The sequence below is a fragment of the Bombina bombina genome, chromosome 6 (genome assembly GCF_027579735.1).
Source record: "Bombina bombina isolate aBomBom1 chromosome 6, aBomBom1.pri, whole genome shotgun sequence".
Taxonomy (NCBI): domain Eukaryota; kingdom Metazoa; phylum Chordata; class Amphibia; order Anura; family Bombinatoridae; genus Bombina; species Bombina bombina.
Window position 1 is genome coordinate 219,616,955 of NC_069504.1, and position 23,573 is coordinate 219,640,527.

The 23,573-nt window shown below is 39.2% G+C and overlaps 1 protein-coding gene across 1 annotated transcript in view; it reads right to left on the bottom strand.

The window, feature by feature from the left end:
- Nucleotides 1-2,176: 2,176 nt before the first annotated feature.
- SCAF11 (SR-related CTD associated factor 11) overlaps nucleotides 2,177-23,573 on the bottom strand; it is a 519,944-nt gene continuing 498,547 nt past the window's right edge. The window contains exon 14 of the mRNA XM_053719207.1: nucleotides 2,177-2,788. Coding sequence (XP_053575182.1) covers nucleotides 2,684-2,788 — 105 coding nt within the window. The 3' untranslated portion in view covers nucleotides 2,177-2,683. The remainder of the gene's footprint in view (nucleotides 2,789-23,573) is intronic.

Sequence of the window (23,573 nt, forward strand, 5' to 3'; positions counted from 1 at the left end):
CAGTCATCCAGAGTTGCTAAAACCTCCTTGAGCAACAAGCGGAGGTGTTCAAGCTTAAATTTGAATGCTGTCATTTCAGAGTCAGACTGGAGTAATGCCTTCCCTGAATCAGAAATGTCACCCACAGATAGAAGCTCTCCTGCTTCGGCTTCTGTACATTGTGAGGGTATATGAGACATAGCTACTAAAGCGTTAGAAAGCTCTGTATTTTTTCTAACCCCAGAGCGGTCTCGCTTTCCTTGTAACCCTGGCAGTTTAGACAATACCTCTGTGAGGATATGATTCATAACTGCCGCCATGTCTTGTAAGGTAAACGCATTGGACGAGCCAGATGTACTTGGCATCACTTGCGCGGGAGATATAGATTCTGACACATTGGGAGAGCTAGGTGGTTTAACCTCCCTTTTGTCAGTCTGAGAAACCTCTGGTGATAAATCCTTAAAACCCATAATATGGTCTTTATAACTTATAGAAAGGTCAGTGCATTTGGCACACATTCTAAGAGGGGGTTCCACAATGGCTTCTAAACATAATGAACAAGGAGTTTCCTCTATGTCAGACATGTTTAACAGACTAGTAATGAGACCAGCAAGCTTGGTAAACACTTTAATAAATGTGAAAAAGCAATTAAATAAAAACGGTACTGTGCCTTTAAGAGAAAAAAAACTACCTCATAAACTGCAAAACAATGATAAAAAGTAGTAAACTCTACGAAATTTTTACAGTGTGTATAAGAGACTAAAGCAGCATTGCACCCACTTGCAAATGGATGATTAACCCCTTAAGCCACAAAACGGATTAGAAAAACGGAAAAACAGTCAAACACTGAGCTGTGGCCCTACCTGCCCTTAAACACGATTTATGCAGGAAAAAACACCCTCTATAGTGGTCCTAGATGCCAGAGGACTCCTTTAGGGAAGCTGTATGTCTCAGTCTGAATATCAACTGCGCATAAAGTGCGCGAAAATAGGCCCCTCCCACCATGCACTGAATGTCAGAGGGTCTTTTTTAGGAGTGATCTAATAAGCTATGTGGAAAACTAGGCCCCAAAATAAAAATTTCTCACCCTCAGAGAAAAAACGTTTTTACTATAAAACATGCAAACGTTTTTACACTAAGTAATATGAGTATTAACATGAATATTACCCTTTTTTGCAAGCATGATCTCAGTTGCTGTTAAATCACTGTATCAGGCTTACCTCAAATATACCAGGCACTGTCAGCATTTTCTAGACCTTATATCTCTAGAAAAAAAATATACTGAACATACCTCAAAGCAGGCAATCTGCAGACCGTCCCCCCAACTGAAGTATTCTTTCCATACTCTTCAGTTATGTGTGAGAACAGCAATGGACCTTAGTTACAAACCGCTAAGATCATCAAACCTCCAGGCAGAATTCTTCTTCCAATTTCTGCCTGAGAGTAAAAACAGTACAACGCCGGTACCGTTTAAAAATAACAAACTTTTGATTGAAGGTAAAAAACTACACTAATTCACCACATCTCTCTTGATACTTCCTTTCTTGTCGAGAGCTTGCAAGAGAATGACTGGGGGTGGCAGTTAGGGGAGGAGCTATATAGACAGCTCTGCTGTGGGTGTCCTCTTGCAACTTCCTGTTGGGAAGAAGAATATCCCACAAGTAATGGATGAACCCGTGGACTGGATACACCTTTACAAGAGAAAAATACTCCGGCTCAGTCTATCACACTCCAAACAGATAAAAACTAAACTCCTATACAGGCAGCAGAGAGCAATATTAATTTTTTTTTTTGGGGGGGGGGGAGAGAAAGCATTTTTACCTTTACGGTAAGGCTAGAGCTGCACATTATTCCACAAGTGTGGAAGAGGAGTTTAAATGGGAAAAACAGTTTTGGAATAAACTTTGCAATATTCCTTTTTCATATTACACACTGGCTTTTTTTTTTCTTTAGCAAAACAATGGAACAGTAAACCTTTCTAGCACTCTTGAAAAAATGTTTCTCTCACTGTGAGATTGCAAATGTTAATAATACTGTGCATATAGAGCACAAACCTATATATATATATATATATATATATATATATATATATATATATATATATATATAAAAAAAAAAACATCAGAATTTGTTGTCCATATTATTAAAAAAAATAAAAAAATAAAAAATAGATTTATTATATATTTCCTGGACATAATGATAGTTCTGAAAGTTTATTTTCTGATCAGTTTCTTTATCAAGATTTTGACAGGTACATACATTGTGTAAATAATCAGTGTGTCCAGTTAGACTTGGAAGAAGTGGAGGAAACATTTCACAACAATTAAGGAAAAAACGTTTAAAGTGATTCTTAGGATCAGAAATTTTACCCAACAAATTATATGTACTGTACATACAGTACCTGGCTGAAAAGCCAAATACGGACATAAAGATCTTTCAATATTACATATCTCATTAATTCAATATGCTGTACATCATGATGATTCCTTGACAGTAAAAACAAAATTTTATTTATGGGGGGCAAGTAACATATCTAAGTGTAATCAAACATATTCCTACATTGAAAAATAATTTTATCAAAACCTGATTCCAATTACAGCTCTGAATAATTATATTAATGACAAACACTGAAATTGCACTTTGACAATTATATTTGCAGTCCTTAATCTACTTGACTCCAGGAAATGTGTGTTCTCAGAGCTTTTCAATCAGGCCCCTTTTTCCGCGAGTGTTTATACTTGTCTACGTATGCTTTCACAAGATTTGCCACTTTAGATGAATCAACTTCACCACTCTTACTGTGGCAAACCTATTTAAAAAATAAGCAAACAGTCATAAATCACAATTTCTAATCAGTTTAGAACTTTTAAACACTGCTAATCACCTGCAAAGATTTGTGTGCTGTGTTCTAAAAGGGGCAGGGTACTATAAAACTGGTTTCATGTTAATGTGTTTACAATGACATGTTATTTCAAATGCAGTGTATAAAATGTGAGCAATTTATAATTTAGGTCTATTTTTGTATATGAAATAGCTATGGTTGCTCATTGAAACTACAACACATACATATGGCCAAGCTTACAGGGTTGATCATGCATCCTAATTTAATCAATCTCTCTCTCTCTCTCTCTCTCTCTCTCTCTCTCTCTCTCTCTCTCTCTCTCTCTCTATATATATATATATATATATATATATATATACACACACACACACACAAGGGCCTCATCATATTATCTGTCTATATACACAAATGCCAATACTAAGAGAGAGCAATTAAAAATGAACACTTCTCTTTAGAATCAAGTTTTATTGTCAAGTTTGCATGCACACACAATGAATTTTTTTGGTGAATGAGCTTCCATGTTATACATACAATATCTAATACAAGAGACTGTATTACTAAAGAGAATTAAACTAACCGTAAGGATTGCACTAGCAATAGCAGTGTTTCACTGAGAAAAACCATAGGAGATATGTTTATAAAGGTAGGTGACCTGTGGAAAAAACATTTATGCTTACCTGATAAATGTATTTCTCTTGTGGTGTATCCAGTCCACGGATTCATCCATTACTTGTGGGATATGCTCCTTCCCAACAGGAAGCTGCAAGAGGACACCCACAGCAGAGCTGTCTATACAGCTCCTCCCCTAACTGCCACCTCCAGTCATTCGACCGAAGACAAGCAAGAGAAAGGAGAAACTATAGGGTGCAGTGGTGACTGTAGTTTAAAAATAAAAAACACCTGCCTTAAAATGACAGGGCGGGCCATGGACTGGATACACCACAAGAGAAATAAATTTATCAGGTAAGCATAAATGTTGTTTTCTCTTGTAGGGTGTATCCAGTCCACGGATTCATCCATTTTCTTGTGGGATACCAATACCAAAGCTATAGGACACGGATGAAGGGAGGGACAAGGCAGGCGCTTAAACGGAAGGCACCACTGCCTGTAAGACCTTTCTCCCAAAAATAGCCTCCAAAGAAGCAAAAGTATCAAATTTGTAGAATTTAGAAAAAGTATGAAGCGAAGACCAAGTCGCCGCCTTACAAATCTGTTCAACAGAAGCCTCATTTTTAAAAGCCCATGTGGAAGCCACCGCTCTAGTGGAATGAGCTGTAATTCTTTCAGGAGGCTGCTGGCCAGCAGTCTCATAAGCTAAGCGGATCATAATTCTTAACCAAAAAGAAAGAAGTAGCTGAAGCCTTTTGGCCCCTTCTCTGTCCAGAGTAGACAACAAACAATGCCGATGTTTGACCAAAATCCTTAGTAGCTTGTAAATAAAACTTCAAAGCACGAACCACGTCAAGATTATGTAATAGACGTTCCGTCTTTGAAGAAGGATTAGGACACAGTGACGGAACAACAATCTCCGGATTGATATTCTTATTAGATACCACCTTAGGAAGAAACCCAGGTTTGGTACGCAAAACTACCTTATCTGCATGGAAGATCAGATAAGGGGAATCACACTGTAAGGCAGATAACTCTGAAACTCTTCAAGCCGAAGAGATAGCTACCAAAAACAGAACTTTCCAAGATAAGTGCTTGATATCTATGGAATGCAGAGGTTCAAACGGAACCCCTTGAAGAACTTTAAGAACTAAATTTAAACTCCATGGCGGAGCAACAGGTTTAAACACAGGCTTGATTCTAACTAAAGCCTGACAAAACGCCTGAACGTCTGGAACATCCGCCAGACGCTTGTGCAAAAGAATAGACAGAGCAGAATTCTGTCCTTTTAAGGAACTAGCTGACAATCCCTTCTCCAATCCTTCTAGGAGAAAAGATAATATCCTGGGAATCCTGACTTTACTCCATGAGTAACCCTTGGATTCACACCAATGAAGATATTTACACCATATCTTATGATAGATTTTCCTGGTGACAGGCTTTCGAGCCTGAATTAAAGTATCAATGACCGACTCGGAGAAACCACGTTTTGATAAAATCAAGCGTTCAATCTCCAAGCAGTCAGACGCAGAGAAATTAGATTTGGGTGGTTGAAAGGACCCTGAAGTAGAAGGTCCTGCCTCAGCGGCAGAGTCCATGGTGGAAGGGATGACATGTCCACCAGATCTGCATACCAAGTCCTGCGTGGCCACGCAGGTGCTATCAAAATCACTGAAGCTCTCTCCTGCTTGATCTTGGCAATCAGACGAGGGAGCAGAGGAAACAGTGGAAACACATAAGTCAGATGAAGGACCAATGCGCTGCTAGAGCATCTATCAGCGCTGCCTTGGGATCCCTGGACCTGGATCCGTAACAAGGAAGCTTGGCGTTCTGACGAGACGCCATGAGATCCGGTTCTGGTTTGCCCCAAAGTTGAATCAACTGTGCAAACACCTCCGGATGAAAAGTCTGTCGACTTAGAAAATCCGCCTCCCAGTTTTCTACTCCTGGGATATGGATAGCTGATAGATGGCAAGAGTGAACCTCTGCCCATAGAATTATTTTTGAAACCTCCAACATTGCTAGGGAACTCCTTGTTCCCCCTTGATGGTTGATGTAGGCTACAGTCGTGATATTGTCCGACTGAAATCTGATGAACCTGACCGCAGCAAGCTGAGGCCAAGCCTGAAGAGCATTGAATATCGCTCTTAGTTCCAGAATGTTTATCGGAAGAAGTGCCTCCTCCTGAGTCCACGAGCCCTGAGCCTTCAGGGAGTTCCAGACTGCACCCCAGAAGGCTGGCATCTGTCGTTACTATTGTCCAATCTGGCCTGCGGAAGGTCATACCCTTGGACAGATGGACCAGAGATAGCCACCAGAGAAGATAATCTCTGGTCTCTTGATCCAGATTTAGTAGAGGGGACAAATCTGTGTAATCCCCATTCCACTGACTGAGCATGCAAAGTTGCAGCGGTCTGAGATGTAGACGGGCAAACGGCACTATGTCCATTGCCGCTACCATTAAGCCGATTACTTCCATACACTGAGCCACTGAAGGGCGAGAAGTAGAATAAAGAACACGGCAGGAATTTAGAAGTTTTGACAACCTGGCCTCTGTCTGGTAAATCTTCATTTCTACAGAATCTATCAGAGTTCCTAGGAAGGAAACTCTTGTGAAAGGGGATAGAGAACTCTTTTCTTCATTCACTTTCCACCCATGAGACCTCAGGAATGCCAGCACAATGTCCATATGGGACCTGGCGATTTGAAAATTCGATGCCTGTATCAGAATGTCGTCTGGGTAAGGGGCTACTGCTATACCCCGCAGCCTTAGTACCGCCAGAAGTGACCCCAGAACCTTTGTAAAGATTCTTGGTGCAGTAGCTAACCCAAAGGGAAGAGCCACAAACTGGTAATGCCTGTCTAGGAAGGCAAACCTGAGAAACCGATGATAATCTCTGTGTATCGGAATGTGAAGATAAGCATCCTTTAAGTCCACAGTAGTCATATATTGACCCTCCTGGATCATAGGTAGAATGGTTCGAATAGTCTCCATCTTGAGAGATGGGACCCTGAGAAATTTGTTTAGGATCTTGAGATGTAACATTGGTCTGAAAGTTCCCTCTTTCTTGGGAACTACAAACAGATTTGAATAGAAGCCTTGCCCCTGTTCCTCCTTTGGAACTGGGTGGATCACTCCCATAACTAGGAGGTCTTGAACACAATGTAAGAATGCCTCTCTCTTTATCTGGTTTGCAGATAATTGTGAGAGATGAAATCTCCCTTTTGGGGAAGAAGCTTTGAAGTCCAGAAGATATCCCTGGGACACAATTTCCAATGCCCAGGGATCCTGGACATCTCTTGCCCAAGCCTGGGCGAAAAGGGAAAGTCTGCCCCTACTAGATCCGTTTCCGGATCGGGGGCTGATCTTTCATGCTGTCTTAGAGGCAGCAGCAGGTTTTTTGGCCTGCTTTCCTTTGTTCCAAGCCTGGTTAGGTCTCCAGACCGGCTTGGACTGGGCAAAATTTCCCTCTTGCTTTGTATTAGAGGAAGTTGAAGCTGCGCCACTCTTGAAATTTCGAAAGGAAAGAAAATTAGTCTGTTTGGTCCTTAATTTGTTGGACCTATCTTGAGGAAGGGTGTGACCTTTTCCTCCAGTAATATCAGAAATGATCTCCTTCAGTCCAGGCCCGAATAGGGTCTGCCCCTTGAAGGGAATATTGAGAAGCTTAGACTTTGAAGTAACGTCAGCTGACTAGGATTTAAGCCATAGCGCACTACGCGCCTGAATAGCAAAACCTGAGTTTTTAGCCATTAGCTTGGTTAAATGAACAACGGCGTCAGAAACAAATGAATTGGCTAGCTTAAGAGCTTTAAGCTTGTCAAGGATATCATTCAATGGGGTTTCTACCTGTAGAGCCTCTTCTAGAGACTCAAACCAGAAGGCCGCAGCAGCAGTGACAGGGGCAATGCATGCAAGGGGCTGGAGAATAAAACCTTGTTGAATAAAAAATTTCTTAAGGTAACCCTCTAATTTTTTGTCCATTGGATCTAGAAAAGCACAACTGTCCTTGACAGGGATAGTTGTACGCATCGCTATGGTAGAGACTGCTCCCTCCACCTTAGGGACCGTTTGCCACAAGTCCCGTGTAGCGGCATCTATAGGAAACATCTTTTTAAAAACAGGAGGGGGAGAGAACGATACACCTGGTCTATCCCATTCCTTAGTAATAATTTCTGAAAACCTCTTAGGTATTGGAAACACATCAGTGTAAACAGGCACTGCATAGTATTTATCCAATTTACACAATTTCTCTGGGACTACAATGGCGTCACAGTCATCCAGAGTTGCTAAAACCTCCCTGAGCAACATACGGAGGTGTTCAAGCTTAAATTTAAATGTAGATATATCATAATCAGGTTGAAGTGTCTTCCCCGAGTCAGAAAAATCACCCACAGATAGAAGCTCTCCTTCTTCGGCTTCTGCACATTGTGAGGGTATATCAGACATAGCTACTAAAGCGTCAGAGAGCTCTGTATTTGTTCTAGCTCCAGAGCTGTCTCGCTTTCCTTGTAACCCTGGCAGTTTGGACAATACTTCTGTAGGAGTATGATTCATAACTGCCGCCATGTCTTGTAAAGTATACGCAATGGGAGCACTAGATGTACTTGGCGCCCCTTGAGCAGGAGTTATAGGCTCTGACACGTGGGGAGAGTTAGTCGGCATAACTTCCCCCTTGTCAATTTCCTCTGGTGATAAATCTTTTAAAGCCAGAATATGGTCTTTATAACTTATAGTAAGATCAGTACATTTGGTACACATTCTAAGAGGGGGTTCCACAGCTTCTAAACATAATGAACAAGGAGTTTCCTCTATGTCAGACATGTTTAACAGACTAGTAATGAGACCAGCAAGCTTGGAAAAGACTTTAATTAATGTGAAAAAGCAGATTATAAAAAATGGTATTGTGCCTTTAAGGGAAAAAAACAAACACAAAAACTGCAAAACAGTGAAAAAAGCAGTTAACTTTATGAAATTTTTACAGTGTGTATAACAGACTAAAATGGCATTGTACCCACTTGCAAATGGATGATTAACCCCTCAGGCTCAAAAACGAAGCAAAAAAACTGTAAAAACCGTTATAACAGTCACAAGCAAACTGCCACAGCTCTACTGTGGCCCCTACCTTCCCATAAAACGACTTTTGTAGGCACAAAAAACCCTTTACAGAGGTCCAATATGTCAGGGGACTCCTTCAGAGAAGCTGGATGTCTCAGAATGTAAAAACTGCGCAATTAGAGCACGAAAATAGGCCCCTCCCACCATGCATGCAAAGTGAAAGGGCCATAAATAACTACTCCTAGGAGAAATCTAGTCAGCCATGTGGAAAACTAGGCTCCAAATAAAGATTTATCACCCTCAGTAAAAAAAAAAAACGTTCTTTATATATATGCAAACGTTTTACATACTAAGCCATAATAGAAAGTAATATGAATATTACCCTTTACTGCAAGCATGATGCCAGTTGTTTATTAAATCACTGCAATCAGGCTTACCTTAAATATATCAGGCACTGTCAGCATTTTCTAGTTCTTATCATCCTCTAGAAAAAAATATACTGAACATACCTCAGGGCAGTTAATTCTGCAGGCCGTTCCCCCAGCTGAAGTTTCCCCATACTCTTCAGTTATGTGTGAGAACAGCAGTGGACCTTAGTTACAACCTGCTAAGATCATCAAAAACCTCAGGCAAAACTCTTCTTCTAATTTCTGCCTGAGGTAACAAAACAGTACAACGCCGGTACCATTTAAAAATAACAAACTTTTGATTGAAGATAAACTACACTAATTCACCACATCTCTCTTGATACTTCCCTTGTCGAGAGCTGCAAGAGAATGACTGGAGGTGGCAGTTAGGGTAGGAGCTATATAGACAGCTCTGCTGTGGGTGATCCTCTTGCAGCTTCCTGTTGGAAAGGAGAATATCCCACAAGTAATGGATGAATCCGTGGACTGGATACACCTTACAAGAGAAAAGCTGCCCCTGTGCCTGGGTGTTCTAGTAATCCGTGCTTTCAGATGCAATCCTAAAGACAACAATTCAAAGATGTTGTGGTTAGGGTGAGAGGAGTCGCAAATTATTTTGCTAGTCCTCTCACATCCTGGAAGACTACAGATCCTGAAGAGAGGATAGGGGATAACCAATAATGCTGAAGAGAGGATAGGGGAATATCAATCCTCTCAGCAGCTCAAACTATTTGTCTGGTTTGGATTGAGTACCAAATTAGATATTAGAAGATTACAACAATTAGTGAAGTGCACAAAACAGATTCAATTAGAGCTGTGTAAAACTGAGTCAGCATCTCCACTGAAAGAGTGAAAGTAAATAGAGCCTCTATTGGTCATTTTTCAGCACAGAATCAAAGTGAGGCCTCCACTTTAGGTCTCGTGAGATGGTAGAGCCTAAGAACCTGGAGGACTCTACAGTGGCGATAGTACTATTCAGGATGGTGAGGGGAGGATGTGCTGTTGTGTTCCTCCTTAGGTCCACTATCATCTCCACTGTTTCAAGTGTGTTTAGCTCCAAGTTGTTTTCACTGCACTAGAAAGCCAACTGATGAACTTCATGTCTTTAAACAGACTCATCTCCATTGTCAATGAAGCCATAGACAGTGTTTAGAGATGTGCATCTTCACTGGTCTCACGATTCGATTATCCTGTCAACGATTCAATTTCCCGCCCCATGATTTTCATGAACTTGTTCTATTCCATAATTACACTATATATATATATATATATATATATATATATATATATATATATATATATCCTTTCAAACAACTGTGAAAGATGGGACAGCGCCTATAAACACAATACACTATGCACAGAAATGTATCTGTAGATTTATTTTAAAAAGGAAAATGTAACTGCACAATGAGAAATAATGAGAGGTAATGGTCAGCTTGGGTGCTGGAAAATACTTTAAGCAATAACAAAACTGCAGACCACATACAGGATACATATATATATATATATATATATATATATATATATATATATATATATATATATATATATATATATATATATATATATATATATATATATATATATAAAAGACTACCCTACCCAGCACAAACTAATTATATTAGAATATATATGTGTATATCTGGGGCTGGCATAAAGAACAGACATCCACTAGGGAATGAGAAGCAAATAATATCAATGTTTTTAAGAAAACCAATTTAACCATAGTGCACAAATTGAACTGATAGAGAGCTAAGAAAATAGCTAAGAAAATAAATCATACAAAAAGGACACAGGATCCTCAAATAAATGGTAAATAACCAGCTATATTAATTGTCCTGTTACTTCACAGACAAATATATTGCATTAATACTAGTCAGTTTCATCTTGGCACCATTGATTATAAGAGGAGACAAAAAGTTCAGTGAAAACTTGTTGAGAATAACAGAATGATACTGTGATTTCCTAGAAATCCCTTTACGGACGCAAAACTGCGCTCAAAGTAGCGCAACATAGAATCCTTCTTTTAGTTAAAGGGATACTAAACCCATATTTATTCTTTCATTGCTCAGATAGAGCATGCAATTTTAAGCAACTTTCTAATTTACTCATATTAATTTTTCTTCGTTCTCTTGCTATCTTTATTTGAAAAAGCAGGAATGTCAAGTTAGGAGCCAGCCCATCTATCTAATAGTAAGTCAAATTACTATGACAGATGTCTGTGCAGTGTGCACAGCAAATCCTGATGTGGTGTAGCTGGGGGCTGTAACCATGAAAACTGCACGCCACTGCAAAGCATAAGGACAGATTGTTTCTGACACAAATCCTGTCTGCTCGTCTGCTTTGAGAGAGGGGCAGGGGTCACGTGACGTTGTGTGATGACGTTACTGATCCCCTGAATCGATTCAGATCTGCACCGCATCGATGCAGCATCGTTAACAGCTGCATTGTGATGCATAACAGAATCGATTATTTTCAGCTGAGGTGGATTCATTTGTCTAAATGGAGAAGAATATTGGGGAGAGCAAACATCCTTGAGGATTGACAGTGCTGATTGGGCAGGTGCTCTATGTGAATTTAACCAACTAATTGCATACTGTCTTGTAGGAAATTTAATATCCACTGGCAGGTGGAAGTGGGAACAGTTAGTTTGGACAAGAGGAGTTCTGGGACGATGGTATTAAAAGCTGAACTTAAGTCAGGTCCAAAATAAACTTTTATGATTCAGATAAGGCATGTAATTTTAAACAACTTTCCAATTCACTTTTATCACCAATTTTGCTTTGTTCTCTTGGTATTCTTAGTTGAAAGCTAAACCTAGGAGGTTCATATGCTAATTTCTTAGACCATGAAGGACGCCTCAAACCTAAATGCATTTTGACAGTTTTTCACTACTAGAGGGCGTTAGTTCATGTGTTTCATATAGAAAACATTGAGTTCATGCACGTGAATTTACTGAGGAGTGAGCACAGATTGACTAAAATGCAAGTCTGTCAAAAGAACTGAAATAAGTGGGCAGTCTGCAGAGTCTTAGATACAAGGTATTCACAGAGGTAAAATGTGTATTATTATAACTGTGTTGGTTATATAAAACTGGGGAATGGGTAATTAAGGGAGTATCTATCTTTAAAAACAACAATAATTCTGGTGTTGACTGTCCCTTTAACTGCATCATCTACCGACCTGTTTTCACAATAAACTGGAATGGATCTAATGAGGGACGAGTGATTGCTCAAGTGGGCCGGCACTAATCTCCCAAATTATTTCATCACCACAGACGTTAAAGCAACAGGTCTGTAAATCATTCAGGAATAGCTGGCACACCTTCTCTTTGCAGATAAATGCAGGTTGAACAGTAGGAGGAGAAAATAGATGGCGTAACAGAAGTTGATAATGTTGATGGATGTGTTGAAAGAAGATCAGAGCAATTGAGGGATGTGAGACTGCTCCTTTCAAATCTGCAACATAACTCTTTGAGATCATTAGCTAAGTGTAGGTTCCCTTCAGATTGAGGAGATGTCTTGTAATTGATGATAGCTTTCAGACCTTTCTAAACTAATGCAGGATCAAAGATGAAAACTGAGTTTTTCTGATTAATGTTTATCCAATAATACTAACGTAGGTAGGAAAGAATAATTGGTTCTGAAAATGCCTTATACTGATTAAAAATAAATTAAGGAGAGTTAAAGATCAAAGTTCAGATACCCTTCTGGTTGAGTAATCAGTCAAGAGAAAGAAAACCTTCCAAGATAACAGCTGGATATCAAAACCATGCATGAGCTCAAAAGGAGAGGCCTGAAGAATCCTTAAATCACCAAGTTAAAAAGTGATGGTAAACTCTCCCCTTTTAAAATCAGATCCGGAATGTTGGTGATATTTTAGATGGAGTTGAATTTATCAGTTGTAATTAAGTTGTGCTATAACTTACTTTTTAATATAAATATGAAATTCAGATACCCCACACTCCTCCACCAATTTCAAAAGTAAAATTTTCTGTGACCTAAAGGTTTGAACTAATCAATCAGCGTTATCCCCATATGGCACTTTTGTTGTAGCTAGAGCGCTGATTGGAGAACAATTCAAACATTTAGCTCACAGAAAAATTGACTTTAGAAGTGGGTGGTGGAGCACAGGTTCTCTGAATCTGTGTTACAAAGTAAGTTATAGCGCAACTTCATTACAACTGATGAATTGAACTCCATCTAAAATATCACTAACATTCCAGATCTGATTTCCACAGAGGGGGAGCTGGTCAGTTCCTAATAAAAAGCTTGAATTTAAAGACCGCTTAGATATATTTTTCGCGATACAAGACTGACAAGTGGAAATCTCACCTTTAAGGAAAATGGCTGATAAGTCTATATCCAGACAGTCCTAAGAATTTTAATATTTGAGGAATTTGTAAAGAATTCCAATTGTAACCTACAGCCTCATAATTAAGAAAAGTTTTCCATAGCTTGTAATAAATGTGCCTGGTCACGTTTCTGTGCCGGAATCAAGGTGTTAATGATTTGATTAGAGAAACCTCTTTGGGGCTCACTTTAGCAAGCCCTTCTCCTCCGTATGACTGCAGGTTCTCACAAGAGAACCAGCAGTTCCGAATTATCAAGCAGTTGTCACCAGACCGCTGCTTCCCTACCCTCTTCGTCACCTCTTAGGTTGAGACTTTTATCTCCCCGTCTCACCCGACCACGGAGATTGACAGCTCCTGCTCGTGCGTGACTGGCTGTGCACGGGCAGGATTGCACACAAGCGCTAATCTGAAATTCCGGCAGTGAAATGCTGCCCGCCAGAGGAGAGATGGGGAGGACAGGGGCGAATATGTCTGCCCTTGCTCGATAGAGTGCTTTTAGACAAGATTAGGCGTTTAATCCACATAACATCAAATTAATCTGAGGTCCGGATGAAAGAAGGAACTTTCAGAGTGAAGGTCCTTCCTAAGAGGAAGACTATATGGATTGGAGGACATCTTGACTAGACCTGTGAACCAAATCCAGCGAGTCCATGCTTGAACAATAAAAAGTACAGATGCCATTTGATCACACTGGATAGCAAAACAAAAGGAGGAAAGATGTAAATTAAATGGCTATAGAATCACTAAGGCTTCTATGAGAGTTGCCTGCGTATACCGAGATCGCACACAATACGGAGGCAGCTTGAGATTCAAACAGGGAGGCAATGCAATTTATTTCTTGCTTGCCACAATGACTCACAATCTGGTTAAATACATCCTGACTCATGGACCGTTTGCCAGGTTGAAGGTACAGTTAAGAAAATCTGTTCCCTAATTGTCTACACCTGGAACGTGGATTGCCGAGGATGGCTTTTTGACCAAGTTAGAATATGGGCTACCCTTTTCATCTCAAAGTCAATACGCGTTCCGCTTTGATGTAAGCCTCATCCCTGACATTGTCTGAGCCTTGAAAATTCCAAAGTTCAAATATGTTAATCTGTAACCTCACCACCAGAGATCAGACTCCCTATGCTCTCTTTGACCACCAGAACGCACCCCAGCCTGACAGGTTGGTGTCTGTGGTGATCATCATCCATGTTGGATGGAGAAATGAGGCCCCCTAAATAAGATTGGTGGGTATGGCACTGTGTTTGGGACTGCCTTGTCTTGCAGTCTAGTGAGATCCCCTGACACACATATTTGTAATCTCCGTTCAACTACTGCAACATTCTAAACTGTAGAGGAATTTGGCAAATGAACATTATTTGAAGCCACTACTATAAGACCTAACACTTTGGAGAAGAGCACACGCCTTCTGCAACTTGAGCATGTGTTGATCCAAGAAAGACAGCTTCATTGACACAGAATCTATTAAGCAACCCACAAAATAAATTTTGGTTTGAGGAATTAAAGGGACTGGAGAATTGTATGTTCCTTTGCGATTTGGAATGTGCCTGTACCAGAATGTCATCTAGATCGGGATTTACCGCAATCCCCTGAGCTCTCAAGCACCACAAACTGATAATGCCTGTTTAAGAAGCGAAATCTGAAAAACTTGATCCCAGTGAATAGGGATATGCAAAGAAGCATCTTAAGTTTACAGTAGACAAAGTGACCCTACTGCATTAAAGGAAACATATCAAATTGTCTTAATTTTGAAAGTCAGAAATTTCTTGAGACCCAAAATGGGGTGAAAACACCTGCTTTCTTTGGCCCATTAAAAATAAAGGAATAGAACCCTTGATTCTCTTTCTCTACTGGGATCAGAGTGATTACTTTGATAGTTTCCAGTTCTGTTACAAGAGCCAAGAAGGCTCTGGCCTTTAAGAGATCTCTCTAGACTTGAAGATTCTTCATAGAGTACGGCATGACCAAAAATCTATGTGATACCCTTGGGAGATGAGTTTTATTACCCAAGGATCTGAAGCAGCTTCTCTCAAGCCTCCTGAAAAAGATTCAATCTTCCCCCACCACTACATTCTCTCAGGGCAGCATCTTCGTGCAGATTTAAAGAAGGGCTTCTTGGATTGTTTGGACTTTAAGCAGAACAAACGAGGCTTTCAAGAGATCTTGAAGGTATCTAACTTGAGTCACTGGGAAAGATATTTGAGTCTTAAAACTGACAAAAAGGAGCGATAGTGCCCAGAGAGCTTAACCCTGCCCGTAGCCTTTTTTTTTTTGTCTTGCCACATAAAAGCTCCCTTACTTCTAGTTACTGTTGTAACAATAGCATCTAGTCAAGGTCCATACAAAATCTTTCCTTGAAAGTCTGTTTTTAAGAACCATGTCAGCAGACCATGACTCCAGCCATCAGGATTTTCTAAACAAAACCGTAATTAAAGGGATAGGAAATTCAAAATTAAACTTGCATCCCTTGTTGAAAAAGAATATGCACATATCCTACACTAGTGGGAGCAAGTTACTGAACCTGCACACATTTGTCTCTTGTGATTGGCTAGCTAGATGTGTTCAGCTAGCTGCCAGTAGTGCCAATGCTGTTACTTCAGCAAAGGATAAGATAATGAAACAAATTTATCATAGAAGTAAAAGTAAATTGTATAGTTGTTAAAAAAAAAAAAACCCAAAAAATAATTATGTCAAATATATATATATATATAATATGGTTTGAAGATACAACTTTCGTAGAAAAAATCCAAGATCGCTTGCTCAGAAAGGTGGTCAGTAATGTTGTCACACCAGACTGCAGTAGCCGAAAAAACAAGCTACATTGACAGTTGAACAAAACATGCAGCTTGTCAGCTGAAATGAGTGCCAGTGAAGGGTCTCAAGCATTTGTCCATGGGATCCTTGAACTAGGTGCTATCCTCAATTGGATATTGTTCTATCAACTTTTGGAATAGTTTCCCATACCTCAAATTTTGTAAATAGGAAACGTGTTCTTAAAACTCAGACCAAAAGGAACACCAGGTTTGTTCCTGTCGTTATAGACAGCTGTTGAGGAGCTGTCAAATTTATCAATGTTCTTGACTTTTTTTTTTTTTTTAACACAGGAGGTGGATCCTTTACCTCTAAGACTAGTAAAATTTTACACAAGAGAGTGTGTATATTCTCCAATCTGGAATTGAAAGGACATGTACTCTGCTACTTCATCAGCAGTGAAACCTCTTCCGCAGAGGAAGATATTTCCACTAACTCCTTTTTATCTACAGGGTACTTAAACATGATGCACCCGAGTGATGTCCCTAATGAGCCTGTGAAGGATTCTCTTCTGCCCCTTGCAAGCTCTGTGCTTAATAGGTGAAGGCATGACAGCCACTAGTGGAGTAATCACAGAGTCAATATATCCTTTGAATTTAGGTGGCTGGTCAGATTAACTGCCTTGGCGAAGCCCCAGATAAGTTGTAAATCCCTGACAACTCTGCTGTTGGGGCACACAGCATGACGCTGTCTAGGGTGAGATATAGTGCATAAATTGCATTAATGAACTATGCAATTGCTTACAAGAGGTTAAATTATCAGTGAATTGCCCTTCCAGATAATCAGCATATAAATATATATAATACCAGTGAACAACTCTCCTCCAAGGAGTGTAGACAGAACTGACCACTCCCATGTTCTTCAAGTCTCTCACACATTGTAGAAAGGCTAATCTTTTTTCTGGCTTTCTGGACATGTGAGACAGAATAAACCTCCCTCTTGGAAGCCGATAGAGAAATCATATCCTGAACTCATGAGAAATGATTTGTAGAACCCAAAAAGTCCTGATGTACTGAGCCCAAGCCTCTAATCTGCCCCCTATCAGAAAGGAATCCAGATCTGGGGCCCCACCTTCATGCAAAGAAGATATCTTGGGCTGCTTAGATTTGTTCCAAATTGGATTTGGTCTCCAGGTAGTCTTTGAGGCTTCATTCTTCTGTGAAGATGAAGTTCTCTGCGTTTCATTTTGGCAAAAGGAACAAAAGCATCCCTCAAACCTTTCCTTTGGCCTAGTTTTCTTGTCCTGAGGTAAGAAAGTTACCTTTCCGCCAGTCACAGCGAAGATAATGGAATCTAAACCTGAGCCAAATAAGGGTTTTCTTTTAAACTCCAGGGTCAGTAATCTGAATTTGGACACTATATCTGCGTGCCAAGACCTAAGCTATAACGCCCGCCTAGCAAGAACTGCCAGACCAGTAATCTTAGTATTAATGCAAACAATTTGAATAATGGCATTGCAAATGAGAGTTTGTCGTTTTTAGGGCTTGGATACGATCCAGAATATCACCCAAAGGAGACCCAATGGAAACCTAATCAGATAGGGAGTTGCACCAAAAAGCTGCAGCACCTGCCACAGCAGCAATGCTTAATGCAGGTTAAAAAAGTAAGCCCCCTTGTAAAAATTATCTCCTTAAATAACATTCCAGTTTCCTGTCCATGGGATCCTTGGAGGAAGTGTCCTCCAAGAGAATAGTGGTCCTTTTTGCTAAAGTAGATATAGGTCCATCTACCTTAGGTATTGTACCCCATAACTCCAAACTAACCTCAGGGACAGGAAAAAGCTTTGTAAATGTTGGAGATGGAGTAAATGATACTCCAAGTTTAGCCCACTCCTTGGAAAACAAAATTTATGCTTCCCTGATAAATTATTTTCTTTCCTTGCAGGGAGAGTCCACAACTCTCATTACTGTTGGGAATTCAACACCTGACCACCAGGAGGCGGCAAAGACACCCCAGCCAAAAGTATCCCTCCCACTTCCACTACTCCCCCAGTCATTCCGTCAAGGAAATAAGGAAAAGCAGGAGAAACACTAGAGGTGCCAGAAGATAAGGGAAAAATGCTGCCAAAAAATATAGAGTGGGGTCGTGGACTCTCCCTGCCAGGAAAGAAAACAATTTATGTAAGAACTTACCTGATAAATTCATTTCTTTCATACTGGCAAGAGTCCATGAGCTAGTGACGTATGGAATATACAATCCTAAGAGGAGGGGCAAAGTTTCCCAAACCTCAAAATGCCTATAAATACACCCCTCACCACACCCACAATTCAGTTTAACGAATAGCCAAGTAGTGGGGTGATAGAAAAAGGAGTAAAATGCATCAAAAAAAGGAATCGGAAATAATTCTGCTTTATACAAAAAAGCATAAACACCATAAAAAGGGTGGGTCTCATGCACTCTTGCCAATATGAATGAAATGAATGTTATCAGGTAAGTTCTTAAATAAATTATGTTTTCTTTCATGTAATTGGCAAGAGTCCACGAGCTAGTGACGTATGGGATAGTAATACCAAAGATGTGGAGCTCCACAGAAGAGTCACTAGAGAGGGAGGGATAAAAAATGATAACAGCCATTTTCCGCTGAAAAAAATAAATCCACAACCCAAAATAATTTATGTAAGAACTTACCTGATAAATTCATTTCTTTCATATTAGCAAGAGTCCATGAGCTAGGGACGTATGGGATATACATTCCTACCAGGAGGGGCAAAGTTTCCCAAACCTCAAAATGCCTATAAATACACCCCTCACCACACCCACAAATCAGTTTAACGCATAGCCAAGAAGTGGGGTGATAAGACAAAAGTGCGAAAGCATAAAAAATAAGGAATTGGAATAGTTGTGCTTTATACAAAAAAATCATAACCACCACAAAAAAAGGGTGGGCCTCATGGACTCTTGCTAATATGAAAAATGAATTTATCAGGTAAGTTCTTACATAAATTATGTTTTCTTTCATGTAATTAGCAAGAGTCCATGAGCTAGTGACGTATGGGATAATGAATACCCAAGATGTGGATCTTCCACGCAAGAGTCACTAGAGAGGGAGGGATAAAATAAAGACAGCCAATTCCGCTGAAAATAATCCACACCCAAAATAAAGTTTAAATCTTATAATGAAAAAAACTGAAAATATAAGCAGAAGAATCAAATTGAAACAGCTGCCTGAAGTACTTTTCTACAAAAAACTGCTTCAGAAGAAGAAAACACATCAAAATGGTAGAATTTAGTAAAAGTATGCAAAGAAGACCAAGTTGCTGCTTTGCAAATCTGATCAACCGAAGCTTCATTCCTAAACGCCCAGGAAGTAGAAACTGACCTAGAAGAATGAGCTGTAATCCTTTGAGGCAGAGTTTTACCCGACTCTACATAAGCATGATGAATCAAAGACTTTAACCAAGACGCCAAAGAAATGGCAGAGGCCTTCTGACCTTTCCTAGAACCGGAAAAGATAACAAATAGACTAGAAGTCTTTCGGAAATTTTTAGTAGCTTCAACGTAATATTTCAAAGCTCTAACTACATCCAAAGAATGCAACGATCTTTCCTTAGAATTCTTAGGATTAGGACACAATGAAGGAACCACAATTTCTCTACTAATGTTGTTAGAACTCACAACCTTAGGTAAAAATTTAAAAGAAGTTCACAACACCGCCTTATCCTGATGAAAAATCAGAAAAGGAGACTCACAAGAAAGAGCAGATAAATCAGAAACTCATCTAGCAGAAGAGATGGCCAAAAGAAACAAAACTTTCCAAGAAAGTAATTTAATGTCCAGCGAATGCATAGGTTCAAAACGGAGGAGCTTGAAGAGCCCCCAGAACCAAATTCAAACTCCAAGGAGGAGAAATTGACTTAATGACAGGTTTTATACAAACCAAAGCTTGTACAAAATAATGAATATCAGGAAGACTAGCAATCTTTCTGTGAAAAAGAACAGAAAGAGCAGAGATTTGTCCTTTCAAGGAACTTGCAGACAAACCTTTATCCAAACTATCCTGAAGAAACTGTAAAATTCTAGGAATTCTAAAAGAATGCCAAGAAAAATGATGAGAAAAACACCAAGAAATGTAATTCTTCCAGACTCGATAATATATCTTCCTAGATACAGATTTACGAGCCTGTAACATAGTATTAATCAGAGAGTCAGAGAAACCTCTATGACTGAGAATCAAGCGTTCAATCTCCATACCTTCAAATTTAAGGATTTGAGATCCTGATGGAAAAAAGGACCTTGTGATAGAAGGTCTGGTCTTAACGGAAGAGTCCACGGTTGGCAAGTGGCCATCCGGACAAGATCTGCATACCAAAACCTGTGAGGCCATGCTGGAGCCACCAGCAGAACAAACGAGCACTCCTTTAGAATCTTGGAAATTACTCTTGGAAGAAGAACTAGAGGCGGAAAGATATAAGCAAGATGATCCTTCCAAGGAAGTGACAATGCATCCACTGCCTCCGCCTGAGGATCCCTGGATCTGGACAGATACCTGGGAAGCTTCTTGTTTAGATGAGAAGCCATCAGATCTATTTCTGGAAGTCCCCACATTTGAACAATCTGAAGAAATACCTCTGGGTGAAGAGACCATTCGCCCGGATGTAACGTTTGGCGACTGAGATAATCCGCTTCCCAATTGTCTATACCTGGGATATGAACCGCAGAAATTAGACAGTAGCTGGATTCCGCCCATACCAGAATTCGAGATACTTCTTTCATAGCCAGAGGACTGTGAGTCCCTCCTTGATGATTGACATATGCCACAATTGTGACATTGTCCGTCTGAAAACAAATGAACGACTCTCTCTTTAGAAGAGGCCATGACTGAAGAGCTCTGAAAATTGCACGGAGTTCCAAAATATTGATTGGTAATCTCACCTCCTGAGATTCCCAAACCCCTTGTGCTGTCAGAGACCCCCAAACAGCTCCCCAACCTGTCAGACTTGCATTTGTTGAAATCACAGTCCAGGTTGGAAGAACAAAAGAAGCCCCCTGAACTAAATGATGGTGGTCTGTCCACCACGTCAGAGAGTGTCGTACAATCTGTATTAAAGATATTAATTGAGATATCTTTGTATAATCCCTGCACCACTGGTTCAGCATACAGAGCTGAAGAGTTCGCATGTGAAAACGAGCAAAGGGGACCGCGTCCCATGCAGCAGTCATAAGACCTAGAATTTCCATGCATAAGGCTACCGAAGGGAAAGATTGAGACTGAAGGTTTCGACAAGCTGAAACCAATTTCAGACGTCTCTTGTCCGTCAGAGACAGAGTCAAGGACACCGAATCTATCAGGAAACCTAAAAAGGTTACCCTTGTCTGAGGAATCAACAAACTTTTTGGTAAATTGATCCTCCAACCATGTTCTAGAAGAAACAACACTCATAAAAGACTGGAAAGGTTCTTTCTAGTGAAAATGAGCAAAGGGAATTGAATCCAATGCTGTGGCCATAAGACCTAAAACTTCTATGCATATATAGCAACTGAAGGAAATAATAGAGACTAAAGGTACCGACAGACGGAACCCAATAGAATTATCCCTTGTCTGATAGAGACAAAGACAGTGACACAAACTATCTGGAAACCTAAAAAAGGTGACCCTTGTGTGAGGAATCAAGAGCTTTTGAAAAAAAGATCCTCTAACTATGTCCTGAAGAGCAAGTGAATCATATGAGATTCCGCATCCTCAGAAAATAATCTGAATGAAAACAGAAAAATGAAAATATGCATTTATTGTATCTAATGAAAACAAATAATGCTATCAATGACCATAAAAAGGCAAAATAATTTGAATAAAACTCCAAACCCGGTTCCTAAAAAAGGAACTGGAAGAAATACCCCAGAAGATTCCAGGTCTGAGCAGCGCTTGAACCCCATGGGTGCCCAGCCATGCTTCAACAGTACCCAAAATATATAGGACAGAAACACACTTAAAGAAAGTGTTAGCCTTACTGGAATAAAATCAAAGAAATTTGGACAAAATAGAACCAAATAAATTTCAAAGAAGTCTTAACCTGCCCTTAGCAGCCAAGCTGGAATACGGCACGTACATCACAATATTAGGGAGCTGATTTCGAACCCCAATTATAAACATGTTACTTGGGAAAGAACTCAGGAATTCGTTCCTTTAATAAGAACAACCAAACTAGTATAAGCTTAAAGTTTTAGTCTTAGAACTCAATCTTGAAGCCCAGAGTAACAGTTAAGAATTGAGTCCAATTATAAAACAAATTGATTATCTTAGAACAAAAGAAATATGGATTTTTTTTTTTTAAATCAAAAAATTCTTCTAGCTAAAATAGCTAAATACATAGATTAACCCTCATTTGTGAAGATATTCAATAAAATGAAGACACAAATGAAATTATTAGCATGATAGTCCAGTTTAAAGGACCAGTCAATACAGTGGACTTGCATAATCAATAAACGCAAAACAACAAGACAAATGCAACAGCACCTAGTCTAGTAAATGTCAATTAACAATGCTAAAATAAATCATAATCTGATACTTGATCTTAAAGTAAACAGAAAAAATGAAGCAATTGCAATATCCAAATAAATCACAGGACCAAGAAAAGTACCTGAAACTAAATAATTTTCCATACATAAGATACAACTATCTAAAGGAAAATAAATACTATTTTGTAATAGAAACAATAGCATAATTAGTAGAAGTAGAGATAGCCCCAATAAATTGGAGAACCCTCCAAATTGAATTTAACTGCTGGCAAAGAATATAGTTTAAAACCTTTGAAGAAGGAATAAAAGAAAATTCTCAGCCTATTCCATTCCCTAGAATGGGGAATTGGAAAGAAAACCTCTGAAAACACAGAAGAAATAAATAGGCAGAAATAGTGTCAGCTAGTCTTAAAGAACTAGTTACCTTAATATCCAAAATAATCAACACCTTTTCAACAAAGAACAAATGTACTTTAATAATTGAAAAATAATAAAAAAGTAGATTTGTTAGTGTCAACATCTGATGAAGAAAATTTCTGAAAGAGAAAAAACATCAGAGAAGGATAAATCAGTATATTGTTGGTCATTTGAAACTTCAAAAATTAAAAAAGAAGTGAAAAAGACCTAAGAATTTTATTAGAAGGCACGAAGTCAGACAAAGCCTTAAAATAGAATCAGAAAAATATTTCTTATAAATCTTCTAAATATTTCTTGTACATAAGATGTAAGAATGGAAATGTATAAAGCATAAATACTAATGGATTCTGCATGTAAAAGTATATCATAATAACTTATTACAAACCATAGCTAAAGATGAACATTTATAACATTTAAAATAAATGAACTTAGCTTTGGTAGAACTGAAACCCAGTTAAGCGTTTTTCCAGAAGTGGCTTCTGATTCAAGGTCAATCTGAGACATCTTGCAATATGTAATAGAAAAAACAACATATAAAGCAAAAATGATCAAATTCCTTAAATGACAGTTTCAGGAATGGGAAAAAAATGACAATGAACAAGCTTCTAGCAACCAGAAGCAATAAATAATGAGACT